General features: G+C 48.2%; 4 protein-coding genes across 4 annotated transcripts; 3 read left to right on the forward strand and 1 right to left on the reverse strand.

The window, feature by feature from the left end:
• Positions 1-256: 256 nt before the first annotated feature.
• Positions 257-1,111, forward strand: EsH8_I_001315 (uncharacterized protein; the record flags this gene model as incomplete). Its single annotated transcript, XM_083268728.1, has 3 exons — positions 257-841; positions 903-1,037; positions 1,091-1,111. The coding sequence occupies 3 exons, from the start codon at positions 257-259 to the stop codon at positions 1,109-1,111; spliced, it is 741 nt and encodes a 246-aa protein (XP_083119166.1).
• Positions 1,112-4,663: 3,552 nt separating this feature from the next.
• EsH8_I_001316 (lytic polysaccharide monooxygenase) lies at positions 4,664-5,283 on the forward strand (the record flags this gene model as incomplete). The annotated part of the gene is made up of 2 exons (XM_083268729.1): positions 4,664-4,853; positions 4,916-5,283. 2 exons carry the CDS (start codon positions 4,664-4,666, stop codon positions 5,281-5,283), a joined length of 558 nt encoding a protein of 185 aa, XP_083119167.1.
• An 872-nt stretch (positions 5,284-6,155) lies between these two features.
• Positions 6,156-7,767, reverse strand: EsH8_I_001317 (Zn(II)2Cys6 transcription factor; the record flags this gene model as incomplete). Its single annotated transcript, XM_083268730.1, has 3 exons — positions 6,156-6,362; positions 6,551-7,254; positions 7,317-7,767. 3 exons carry the CDS (start codon positions 7,765-7,767, stop codon positions 6,156-6,158), a joined length of 1,362 nt encoding a protein of 453 aa, XP_083119168.1.
• A 2,261-nt stretch (positions 7,768-10,028) lies between these two features.
• On the forward strand, positions 10,029-11,972 carry EsH8_I_001318 (sugar porter family MFS transporter; the record flags this gene model as incomplete). The annotated part of the gene is made up of 7 exons (XM_083268731.1): positions 10,029-10,053; positions 10,106-10,181; positions 10,240-10,285; positions 10,342-10,852; positions 10,911-11,575; positions 11,634-11,703; positions 11,752-11,972. The coding sequence occupies 7 exons, from the start codon at positions 10,029-10,031 to the stop codon at positions 11,970-11,972; spliced, it is 1,614 nt and encodes a 537-aa protein (XP_083119169.1).
• Positions 11,973-12,677: the final 705 nt, after the last annotated feature.

Consider the following 12,677-nt stretch of genomic DNA (forward strand, 5'->3'; position numbering starts at 1 on the left):
TCATTGGTATTCTCGGACGAAGTGTATTTGCCGATTTGTTTGAGATGACGGCTCGATGAAGCCATCGGAGAGAGGCTGTGGTGAAATTGACTCGCGAGATGTTGAGTATATAACTATGTTCAAGAGGCCGTCTTCTACACCAACTTCTCATCTTCAGCACCATCACATCTTGTCGAGAAGTCTTCACTTACCACCGGTCTTCACTAGTTCCACTCTTTATCAAGTGTATCCCTTAATCCACTAAAAATTATTCAAAATGCGTTTCACTCAGTTCATTCTGTCCCTTTTCCTGTTCTTCACCTTGTCACTTGCTCTGCCAGCGCCGGCGCCGGCAGAAGCTGCCGTGGCCGCCACGGCCACAGACAAGAATAAGAACAAGGATTCCAACAAGAGCGGAAACAGGACAAATAATACAACCAGGCCAAAGACAAGCAACAGCAACGGCAACAACAATAACAACACCCGGCCCAAGACCAGCAACAACAACGGCAACAACAATAACAACAACCGGCCCAAGACCAGCAACAACAACGGCAACAACAATAACAACAACCGGCCCAAGACCAGCAACAATGGAAACAACAACAATAATAACAAGAGCAACTGTGCAGCTGCCAGAAAGTTGGCTGATGGCATCGACAAAAACATTGCGATCCAGAGGCAGGAGCAATCTGATGTTGCCGCCGTGAAGAAGATTGTCAACGCGAAAAACGTGAACCAGGATCAGTTCGAAAATGCCAAGAGAAAGCTTGTCAGCACCGTCAACAAGGGAATCGAAGTTCGCAAGAACAACCAGAGCATTGCCCCGAAGAACAATGCCGCCGTCAAGGGCTTGAGTACCGTAAGTTTTGCCCCAACTTGCTAGTATTCTGACATGACGTTTCTGACTGTGGCTTGTATAGGTTGCCAACGCTCAGGGTACTGAACTGAAGCAGGCACAGAGCCTGAGAGGCGACAGCAATGACCTGAAAGTCATCGCGCAACTCGAGAAGGAGTTCCAGGGAGGTATCCAGCAGAACGAGAAGAACAAGGCAGATGTGAGTATAATTGCTTCGAATAGTCCAAGCTTGCAACTAACAAGACAAAACAGGCTCTCAAGGGATGCAGATAGACTGCCAGGACTAAGCTGGTCTGGATAGAGCTAGCCACTGCTGGGGATAGGAAGAGCTCCCGAGGTGTCATTTAGATATCTGAGATTGGTTGTTGAAAAGAAGTAAAAAGGAAAAAGGAAAAAAAAAAGTGAATTCTTAGTATAAATAGCGAATCAAGCCTGTTAAGTACATTGGTCCGAATCGATGTGAATCGAACGCAGTTAAAATGTCAAGTCCTCGTATTTGTTACTGTGATAGAAATTGTGGGTTGAGCAGGCTAAAAATTATGCTGAGCATACGAACAGCAACTTCGATGCTCATTAACTGCCGTCGAAGACTAGGCTAAGCCTCATTGCGACATACGTGAATTACATTTTAGTTGTCCAAGCTAGGCAGTTAAACATCGACGGGTGAAATAAGTTCGGCTTCTACAGCGTCCCCGATTTGATTATGCCCTGAAAATGTGAAGATTCATTGCTTCGGAAGGAGTGTTTTTTTAAAAATAAAAAAAATAAAAAAATAAAAGTTTCGTAGCACCTGAACTTCTGAGTGGTTATGGTCTAAAGAAAACCGCCGACCAAGCGGGTATAGTATAAAACCTAATGTGTAATATTTGGGTAGCAGTTTCTTGATAATCTTATTCGAAATCTCGGGTTTCATGTAAGGGTGGCCTGAATTCGGACCCGCCAACAGTCGATACGATATTAACCTCTGGCGTGATATGTGAATGTTTTTTGAAGATGCAGCTATTTAGAACCTCTAGTGAATCAAACCACTCCCGGTAAATATGTACCAGTCCACCAGAGACTTCCAGAAAGGATGCAAAATTTTCAGACAACAGTACGGCCAAATCCTACACCATGCAAGTGGTGGGTGGAATACCAGGACCGGAACACTATTGTGGTTACATCGCGTCAAGTGGAGACATGTCGAAGTTGTGGCTGGCGATCATCAATGAGAATGCAATATGAATGTTTGTATATTGGCATTTAAGTACAACTTTGTGCAGTGACTTCCAACCTGTCCATACGTCGGCGTCGTTTTGTTAAGTTCTAGCATCTACCCAGAGGCAGTTGTCTGTTGGAGACCTCTTTGGAGAACGTCAACTAACTTCGGGGAGTTTTATGTTATACAAACATCTCTACATTGGCAAATTGCAAAGTTCTTTATTTTGTTGGTTTTGTAGGAAGTGCTGGCATGACTGAGATCCTGGCTTAGTGGTCACTTGTCTACTTGTCTCACGCCTGCCTTTGCAGACGCCAATATTCCACCCATCTACAGACACGAGACAACATGTTGAAGTATCAAAAAATAGGAAGAAAAATATCGAGGTGACTATAGCGACTTACCATTCGGCGCTTTTCTGTCGCGCACACTCTTGTATGTGATAGAGAGCTACTGCCCGGATGTCCAGGATGGAAATCTTCTGCAATTTTCATAGTAAATAAAATACGGATCTGTAAATGCAAAATTTCAATTCTCAGGCCCTATTTTGATAAGATACAGCTATGAACAAACTTAGAGGACTGTATCACAACATGCCTAACATTCTACATTGTGATGATAGCATCTTCATCAACGACTTTTGGTCTAGCGGCTAGTGAATAATACTCAGAATTGCTATGCAGCTGTGAACTTCAACATGGGGTTACTAGGAGCGCCGTTGGCTGAGAAGTGACCCTTACATTGAGTGAAGAGACAAGACCGGTTCATGAGTATAGTCTACGAACATTATTATGTTTGAAATCAGAAGAATGCATACTTATCTACTCGGGTTGTACTTTAGGTGTACACAAAGTTCCTGTTGACAACTTCACTCTTGGGAAGATGTTAATTTTATTCGATATTCACTTGCTTTTTCTCAGTTGACACGTCTGAAACAGGCTCATTGTTACTCGTCATTGCTCTCATACAACTCAGAGGGGCTTCCGTTCTAACGACAAGCCTTGATTTCAGCAAAAGAAACGGTACGACAAGATAACGTGGATGTGTGCGCCAGGAGCTCTAATCGTCAACTCCAGGCTATACCCTTGCAACGAATGCTGCGTACTGGGAATTGCCAGGCAAGTAATTCCATCATTGTATATTTCTATCATTCTTCAAAAGTCTCACCAGCCGCTGTCTGACCTCGGACTTGGCGTCTGTTTAAGTGACAAGTACTATGTTCTTGGAAATCAACTCAGTTTAAGCGGTAATTGCGGGCGAGAAGGGGCCTTCTTCTTCATCAGATGGAAGTTGGAAAGCCGCAGAAATCAATGGTATACTTTATTTTCCGATCACTCCGGATTCCCAAAAGTCCGCAGCAGCTTATGCGCTGTGCTCGAAATGGAAGTCCACTGGGGGCAAAGCCCGCTATTTAGGCTTTGGACTCGGCTTCGTTTGAGTCTAAAGGGGTTGTCAGAGCAGGGCGCGCCAATGCCACAAGAGGGCCCTGCCAGTGGTTTGCCCCGTTGTGATCACGTTTGCTGATATTTCCAGGGTTGGTAGTCTTGCAATCAGCCTTCATTTCTTTTCCCGTTTCGATAACCAGTGCAGTTCAGTTGTGGTGGATGAATGATCGCATCTTCACGACGTGACGCTCCTGACACCAATAACTTAAATATAGTCTTATGACTCGTAGATCCCTTACATAGGAAGTTGTAGTCGACTTGGCACCGCTGTAGATCAAGGCCGGAGGGTAAGGGTCTTTCTCTGCGATGCGCATCAGAAAAGGAAAGGCCTGCGGGCGCCGCGCCGAAGATCTGGCCCACAGCGCCGGGTTGTCGGCCAACTCGGCCAATTGGCGCACCGTAATCGTCGTCGGATCCCAAGGGATGGGCTGTCATCACAGTCCGACGTCTAAACTGACAGCTTGGCAATGGAAGCGACACGGTGACGCGTCGTAATTCCACTCTAAACTACATGCCGCAATTGAAACCTTCACATTGCTCAAACTCAACACCGGTTACTGGTTCTCGCCTTTTGACTTTGCCGTCATTCTTTCGCTACGTCGCTGCACGAACACGCCCAAACAGGGCCTGTCGCAGGTTTGCAACCATGGCCACATCTGTCCGCACCGGAAGCAGAGCGGCACAAAATCTTGCGACGTTTCACCCCCGTGGATCCCACCGCGCTCGTCTTGCTTCGTGCCTGAAGGGCCTTGAAACTTCGTGTTTCGCCCAGGGATCATCCCCGGGTAGGCTCGCAGAATCCCAGGCCGCCGTGAGCACAGAACGGGTAGCGATGTTAGTTCCCGTGCATCCGGATGCTTCACCGAGCCCCGTTGGGGTGGGAGCTATGGTCGCCCTCCTACCATCGTCGGCCATTGACATTGTTCAGTCAGCGACGGGGATCTGACGGCTTTCGCGCTGAGGTCGGAATCTGGTATTTGTAGTCGCAATGCCGCCCACTTGGCCCCTTCGCGAAGTCGTCCGGTGTTTATTCGCTTTGCATTATCAATCAAATCGTGCTGGTCACTCGTTTCTTCCTTTCGACTAATTTCAATTCTGTCTTTTCTTCAATCCATTCCACATCTGCTTTATATTCTCTGCAGCTAGTATACGCTGTTGACCAGTCCTAGTAATCTCATCAAGATGCGCTCTTCCATCACTGCTGCCACGGCGCTCCTCGCCGCCATGGTCTCTGCCCATGGCAACATCGTCTCGCCCGTCGCTCGTCAGCCTGGCGCCGCAATGGCTGCGGCCTGTGGACAAGATAATGTCAAGGCTGTCATGGCCGACCCGGGGCTTCCCCTAGAGGACCTGCTTAACACTCCCGCAGCATGTGAGTTGGTCCTTTGCAATGCATCTAGCCTTGATCATCTTGCTGACAACTATCTTGCCCAGGCCAACTGGATCTCTGCCGAGGTGCCAAATTTGAAGACAACAAGGCCAATGTCCAGACTTTCAAGCCAGGCCAGGTCATCAACATGAAAGCCGAGTTGCCGATTCCCCACGAGGGTCCCATGAACGTCTCCATCGTCGACACGACCAAGAACCAGGTCATTGGCCAGCCGCTAATTGTCTTTGATTCGTATGCGGACGAGAAGCTCGCACAGCTGCCCGCGAACAACACCAACTTTGATGTCACCATGCCCTCCAACCTCCCGGCTGGTTCTTGTACCCAGGCTGGCCAGTGTGTGATGCAATGGTTCTGGTTCGGTACAAACGCACAGCAGACTTATGAAAGCTGCGTGGACTTCGTCGTGGGCTGAGCGGGAACGTAATGATTATCTACTTATATATATAGATATGAGAGGGGGTTTGAGCACATTTGAGCACGTAGATCAGTATCACATCAGTCTGAATGCTGCATGGCTGTGAGAACATATTTTACTTGAATAGAATCCTGCCTATATGCCCAAAGAACTGTTCCTCGATGTGATCCCGAGTAACATCCAACTCACGTCGACTTGACGTGATGTTTAGGCTGCCTGACGCTTGAGTCATTTCATCCCGATGCGGTCGAATTCTGTAACATATATCGATACAAGTGAAAAGGCTTAAGTAGTCCAATCGCCAAGCAACAAGTCAAGAGGCATATTCTCCATAAAGTCCAGAGACGCCTCGTTAAGTAGCATACGCAAACTCGGATCGGCGGTGTCGTCACCGAATACCGGTTGAGTTTCACCGTAGAAGGCAAAATCATTCTCGGTTGGTAGATCGATAAAGCCCTGTGGCTGTGCTATGATATTGCTTGTCGGTATGGTTAATGCCTCCGCCGGTGGAGCGACGGCGGATTGAAAACAAGTCTGGTCCAGATCCAGGTCCAATTGCGGTAGGAATTGGAACTGGCTGTGGACGCGGTCGAGCATCTCGAGACATCGGTTCGCTGATCTGCTCCTTTGTGCCATTGTTTTCAAGCAAGCGCGAGACTTGGATACTGAGTGCTGCCACGCAACTCTATCTTGCTCAGGTTGAGCAGCTTTGGTGAGGTAGTTTGCTTCGAGTACCAAAGTGGCCTGAAACAAAAAATACGTAGCGTACCAAATGATTCCTTGGTGTAACGAGCCCTCATATGCCATGCAAAACGATGCTATATCATGTATGCTTTGCATAGAGACATCGAGACACTTTTCCTCTGCGTTTACTTTTGTTGGTAGATAGCTGTGATGTAATTGGCTGCCGCGCCAGAGAAGTATGCGGAGATTCTGCTCTTTCCAGAGCACGACGGCTCGTGGCGCCCGAAACCAGGATGGGCAGTCGGCCGCAACGAAGTAGTCAGGTAGGGCTTGCTGCCAGCGGTTGAGATCTCGCTCAAGGGTTTCGGCGACTCGATATTCGATCTTTGTACCTGCGGTCTTTGCCAAAAGAAACTCATGGTAGACAGCATCGGCAATTTTGGCCAACTTTGCCTGGGCAATTATGGCTGAGTATGTGGTTGGGTAGTCGACTGACGAAGGTACAGGCGCCTTAAGGGGTAATTCCTAGGGAACTATCAGCAAATTGCAAGCAGCGACGAGGCTAAAATGATGGTGACACCTTATCATCAATATTTCGAGGGACTCGGGTATCAATGAAATCTTCCGACATTGCCGGGGGCCGCCCAGTGGTGATGTTGAACCCACTCTCGAAACAGTAAATAGCCCAGAAGAGCTGCCGACGCCGCTCGTGGCCAACAGTGTCCTCCGACCCAGGAGGCTCTCGATGTAAGCCAAGGCCCAGTGCCATTCTGTATGCCAGACCACTGAAGTTGTAGCCCGTATTGGTCCGATCTCTCTTTTGCAGATAGTTGCTCATGAGCAAAAATGCCTGCACTGTCTCAATGGTCCCAGATTCGAGCATCTGGAGAGATAGACTGGATCTTGCGGCAGTGTAGTAGCCAGACTGAAGGTGTTCTGACTCGGTACTAGAAAGCCAATGACCAATAGCCAATACCATGTGATAGACGACACGCCATGGGGAGTTCACAGAACGCTGTCGGCGTCCTGCATCAACTCTTTCTCGGAAAGTCTTCTCGTGCAAGACCGGGTATGAGGTATTGTAAAGAAGAAAATAAGCGTCTATCAAACGACTCGCAATATAAGATGCAGACAGATTGAAAGGCTCAGGTGGCGCAAATCCAGTCAAGCTTGAAGATCTACGCTGGCGTTTGCGATGAGATGCGGGATGGTGTTGCTTGGCTGCGTTTGACACGTGGATCACAGAGTCAATCTCCCCGAGCAGCTGGGAACCAGAACTACTTCCTGGGAGAAGAGGTGCGCTCGTCGGTAAACCGTCCTCCGTATGTGGGTAAGAGTCGGCTTACCTAAGTACCCAGAATCGTGGGTCGATAGCATGGCCATACCGTCATTCTCGGGCGCTGAGGACTTGTACTCGGGCGATAAAGATCCCTCATGCCATTCGTAGCTGTGGGGTGTAATCTCCTCGGATTCCTCTGGGGTATGCGAGCTGTCGTCATTCTCTGCCTGTCGCACGTCCGACTGTCCAAGAGCAGACTCGATATCGAGATCCGGGTTCAGCGATCGCAAGAGGGCCTGCAGCTGCGCGCATCGAAGCTCGGCTGCATCCAAGTTCTTCCGGGTGAGAGGCGTCCGATCAGGTGGACTCTCGAAGCTGCATGTCTTGCCTGTTTTGGCGCAATAAGAGCATGGGTCGTTGGGTGCGCTGCCTCTCATGCATCTGCTCTTTCGCTTCTGGCAGTTGACGCAGGCCCGGACCGTGGCCGAGTTGGAACATCTACGGTGTGAGTCCTGCATAGTGGACGTTGAGCCATGAAGTGTCTTGGTTCTTAGAGCCGGTAGGTATTACGTCTTAACGACAAGACAAGTCCAATAGACCAAATGTCACCATGAACTCACCAACACCGTTGATGGATCTCCAAGATGGGTCGACTTAGCGACCAGCCTACCACAAGGTGTAACTTTACCCCTCAAGAAATCGCTGTCGGAGCACAAGCGTCCGAGAAAACGCCACTGCACAGCCACAGCTGTCGGTTGGAAATACGGGGAGAACCCCAGTGGGGGTTTGGGGTCGTCACATCAAGCGTTGGACTACTATTCTCAAATCCGACTGCTAGCCAGTAGTAAAAAACGGGCCGTTCTGTCACAAACCGAATCATGTGCTTGAAGCCGAACTCGTATGGTAAATTAAACAGGAAATAGTCGGATGTAGAAGCTCATAGCTTGGCCAGTTTCCACAAAACCTCCAGGCCCAGAGGTTATTTGAGCTGGTTAATAAAAGAACATGCGGATTCGGCACTCAGCGACCGCTCTCGGGTCCCTCAAGAGCTCCAGCAGGACTTGTGAACATCAATTAGAAGTTGAGCTCTTAACAGAACGAGGAAAAAAATCATATGTTTTTTTTTTAAAAAGAAAATTGCACATCATTTGACTTGTCCCATAGCTAGCAGCAGCAAACCAACACGCCTATGATGTTAGTTTCTGCGCCCAGCAGAACCATTGCTGATAGGCAACAGGATCCTAAAATCCTTGAATATAATAATCACGCAGATATCTAGGACTGAGGTTACTCATCTGAATTGGCCTCATTGGAGGTGGTTTTCATATTTCCTTGGCTACGTCGTTGAACAAGGCGTAACTCGTGATGGAGCTAAAGTGCGCACGAGGGGAATCTGGTTTACATTCAGCTGCATTGCTATCCTAACGGTTATCGTGGAAAAGAGGCTCCATAATACTGCATCGCCGGCTTTAGAGAATACTGAGACATTTCCGACTTGGAGAGCATATCATAGTGACAAATCAAAACCCAGCGATACTCAATGAAGACGAACTACCGCTTGTACTCTCATTGAATTCCTACAAAGACGACAAGTCACTTAAATTCGTCGCCCGGACGCCAAAGTATATGGATCTTGACATAAAGTTCACCAAGCACGAACTGCAACCGAACGGTCGTGATAAGTAATGGGCAATGCAGTAGTCAATTGTGCAACGAGTTCTGTCTCAGAACATCAGAGTTGAACATGTCCATTTCACTTCCAGCAGATAAAACATGTGTTAGCTCAGAACTTCATTCACTCTTAGGAAAAAAAGATCTATGCGGAAACTTCATGTTATACACGTCGTTGCACAAGCGATGGTATACGGGGTCAAGAAAGAAATTCTTTGCTTTACGTACAAGTTGTGTTTCAAGCTGTGCCGTTTGGGTAAGACTCAGCCGTAAATGTAGGTGATATTGTTGAGGAATGTGGGCTAGCCACAATAGCGGCTAGCCTGGTAATGGGTGGTACAAACAGACCCTTGAAACCTCGGCCGAGGATGACGATTCGGGTTTACGAATGTGTTCCCGGTCCCGGCTTTAAGTACCGACCAAATCAGTTGGCAAAACACGGCAAAACTCGCACGGCAGGGCTAAACATTAATTTTTGCATTGAAAACCCATTGTATTGCTCTGTCATGTTGTCCGAAGGAGCAAGGAATCACATTCACACTCTGATGGCCATTGGTCTCTACCTCAAAATACTGAGTCTTTGGCGCGCAACTACGAGCCATCAAATATCGGCCAACAGTGCTCCGACGTCTCGTCGTCAACTAATCTCCTTTGCCAAGGATGGAGCATTTCCCCTCCCGATCATGCTATGGAAGGATCACAGTTCCCCATTCAACGAGTCATGGGGTCTTCATGTCTGATGTTTAGACTATCGGAGTGGACACTACCGACGAACCATAGGACGAAGTCATCTGAAGGGAATCTCATCATCATCCCCGCGATTACGGTGCACTATGCTCCGACACCAAGGTTCCAAGTTCGCGGCACACGAGAACCCCCACTTTCCCCAGTTTCCCCGGTCAATATCGGAACCCCAGAGAATCTTTTATGGGGTTTATGGTATGAATTCCCCGATGATGCATCGTCTTTATGTATCGAGCTGTTTCCCTTCCGCATCATGCATTGTCAACCAGCTCATGACGCTTCATCGAATCGGTTCTTCCTCTATATGCCCTTGATGAATCGAAGGATAGCCTTTCGCCAGTAATACAAGAAGTTCATTGAAACCATGGAGATTTCTTACGGAGAGGCAGGTGAGTACAGGGAAGAGCTGCTAATTGATGGAATAATCTGACTGGTGATTAGGTTACAAAGGGCTCATTCGTGAGCCCTACATTTTCTTTCTTGCATGCTTTGCAAGCATAGGCGGCGTGTTGTTTGGGTACGAAAGCTCCTAATCGCCATTGATGGTGCAACGTGCTTATTAGACGCTCGATCAGTTATGACCAAGGTGTGATCAGTGGTGTTTTGGTGATGAATAACTTCGTTAGTCTACTAACGCCCACAGTTGTGTTATCCTTAGACTGACACGATTTTCTTAGGCGAAACAATTTCCAACCCTTTCCAAGGATGCAACACTTCAGGGATGGATGGTTGCAGTCCTCACACTTGGCGCCATGGTTGGCGCTCTCGTCAATGGCCCGATCGCCGATGCTCTCTCTCGACGCTGGACGATTCTTGTGGCAAACATTGTATTCCTCATCGGGTCGATCATTCAAGCTGCCTCAGTGAATGTTCCCATGATATTTATCGGCCGCTTTATTGCCGGACTGTCGATTGGTCAACTGTCAATGGTTGTCCCTCTCTACCTCAGCGAACTGGCTCCCCCGAACCTTCGTGGTAGTCTTGTTGCACTCCAGCAGCTTGGAATTACAGTCGGGATCATGGTTGCCTTCTGGCTTGATTACGGCACCCAGCACATCGGCGGCACAGGAGACGGCCAATCCCCCGCAGCATGGAGGCTTCCTCTCGCTCTTCAATGCTTACCTTCGTTAGTCTTGGGAGCTGGCACATTCTTCCTCCCTTACACGCCACGTTGGCTCCTTATGAAAGGTTGGTTGATTTATAGTAGCGTTGAACATCTTGAATCTTACTAACGCATAATTGGCAGATCGCGAGGAAGATGCACTAGCTACGCTCATTCGAATTCGACGTGTTGCGCCAACCGATCCTAGACTGAGGCTGGAGTTGATGGAAATCAAGGTTGCTGCTCGCTTTGACCACGAAACAACTGCAGAAATGTACCCTGGAGTCACGTCACGCTTCCAACTTACCGTTGAGAGGTACAAATCGTTATTCGTTGTTCGCCACCTTAACCGCCGACTCATCATCGCGTGTGCTTTGCAGGTGATCCAACAATTTACCGGAATCAACGCGATCATATACTATGCCCCAAAGATCTTCCAGAGCATCGGGCTATCCGGCAACTCTGTCGATTTATTGGCCACTGGTGTCGTCGGGGTCATCAACTTTTTCTCAACCATACCCGCAATTATGTTTATGGATCGGTGGGGACGCAAGAAAGTTTTAATTATTGGAGGTGTTGGTATGGGTGTCTCTCAGCTTATTGTTGGCACACTCTATGCTGTTTACAAGGACTCTTGGGCGAGCAACAAGTCAGCCGGCTGGGCTGCAGCATTCTTTATCTGGGCATACATCGCCAACTTTGCCTTCAGCATCGGATGTGTCAACTGGATCGTCCCGTCCGAGATCTTCCCACCTGGTGTCAGATCACAGGCCGTGGGATTGGCTATTGGAACTAACTGGTTAAGCAACGTAAGCTGATACAAAGTTCAACCTACTAACATACATGTTTCTGACAATTTCCCGCCAGTTTATCGTTGCTCTCATCACCCCGAGAATGCTTGAGGCCATCACGTTTGGCACATTCTACTTCTTCCTTGGTAAGTCAGATGATGCAGGCCCTGCGTAAAATACACTAACAAGTTTAGCCTTCTGCGTGGTACTGATTGTATGGGTATTCTTCTTCGTCCCGGAGACAAAGGGAGTTCGGATCGAGGAGATGGACAAGCTGTTTGGGGGCAACCAAGGTGAAGCGGACATGAACAGAATGGCCACTATTAGACACCAGCTAGGTGTTACATCTGATGGAAGCGATCTGAAAACCAAAGTTGATATGGAGATCGGTGTGAGTGAGGTTGAGAAGATCTAGAAACCTCTCAAACTTTTGTGAGAAGCCAATCGGCTAGTCACAAGATTGGTGGCAACATTTTACTCGGGATCAAAAAGCTGAGAACTAAAAAAAGATACCACGGCCCTGCCCAATGGCGCAGTTCGAATCAACTTGTTTACTGGGTGTCTGAAGAACAGGATTCTGCATTTGGCTTAGCGCTGTCAGATTATTCCGGCGATAAGACTAATCTTCACATTGGTATCAATGATCTTGTCAGCAATTTGCACGTCGATATCTGCCTAGCTCAAAACTCCACGCTTTTATAGCCTGGCAACTTTGAAAAGCAGTTTTGTGATGCAGAATAGCTTTAGTTGCCTTCCCCGAATTCTACATATCGAATACTTATCCAATGGAAGGTGCACAGCCACTCCGCGAAGATGGCCTCTTGGCTGGCGATAAAAAGGCAACCAATCAATCGGCGATCAGAGAGGCATGGCTGGGGGTTGAGGACACCACACTTCGCAGAAGACTTCAGAACCGTATGAACCAACGACTTAGTAGTAAGATAGATACTCAATTCATATCATGAGTGATTGAAGATGTACTGACGGAATGAGATGTAGGGAGGAGAAAGGCTGCCCAGCAAAAGTCCAACGCACAACTTCTCGCAGCACAGCACAGCAATTCAGCAGCGAGACCAAGGCCCCTCATGCCAAAGCCGACAGTCCAATATACGCCATGCTC

Source organism: Colletotrichum jinshuiense, chromosome 1 (genome assembly GCF_051148585.1).
Source record: "Colletotrichum jinshuiense chromosome 1, complete sequence".
Classification (NCBI taxonomy): domain Eukaryota; kingdom Fungi; phylum Ascomycota; class Sordariomycetes; order Glomerellales; family Glomerellaceae; genus Colletotrichum; species Colletotrichum jinshuiense.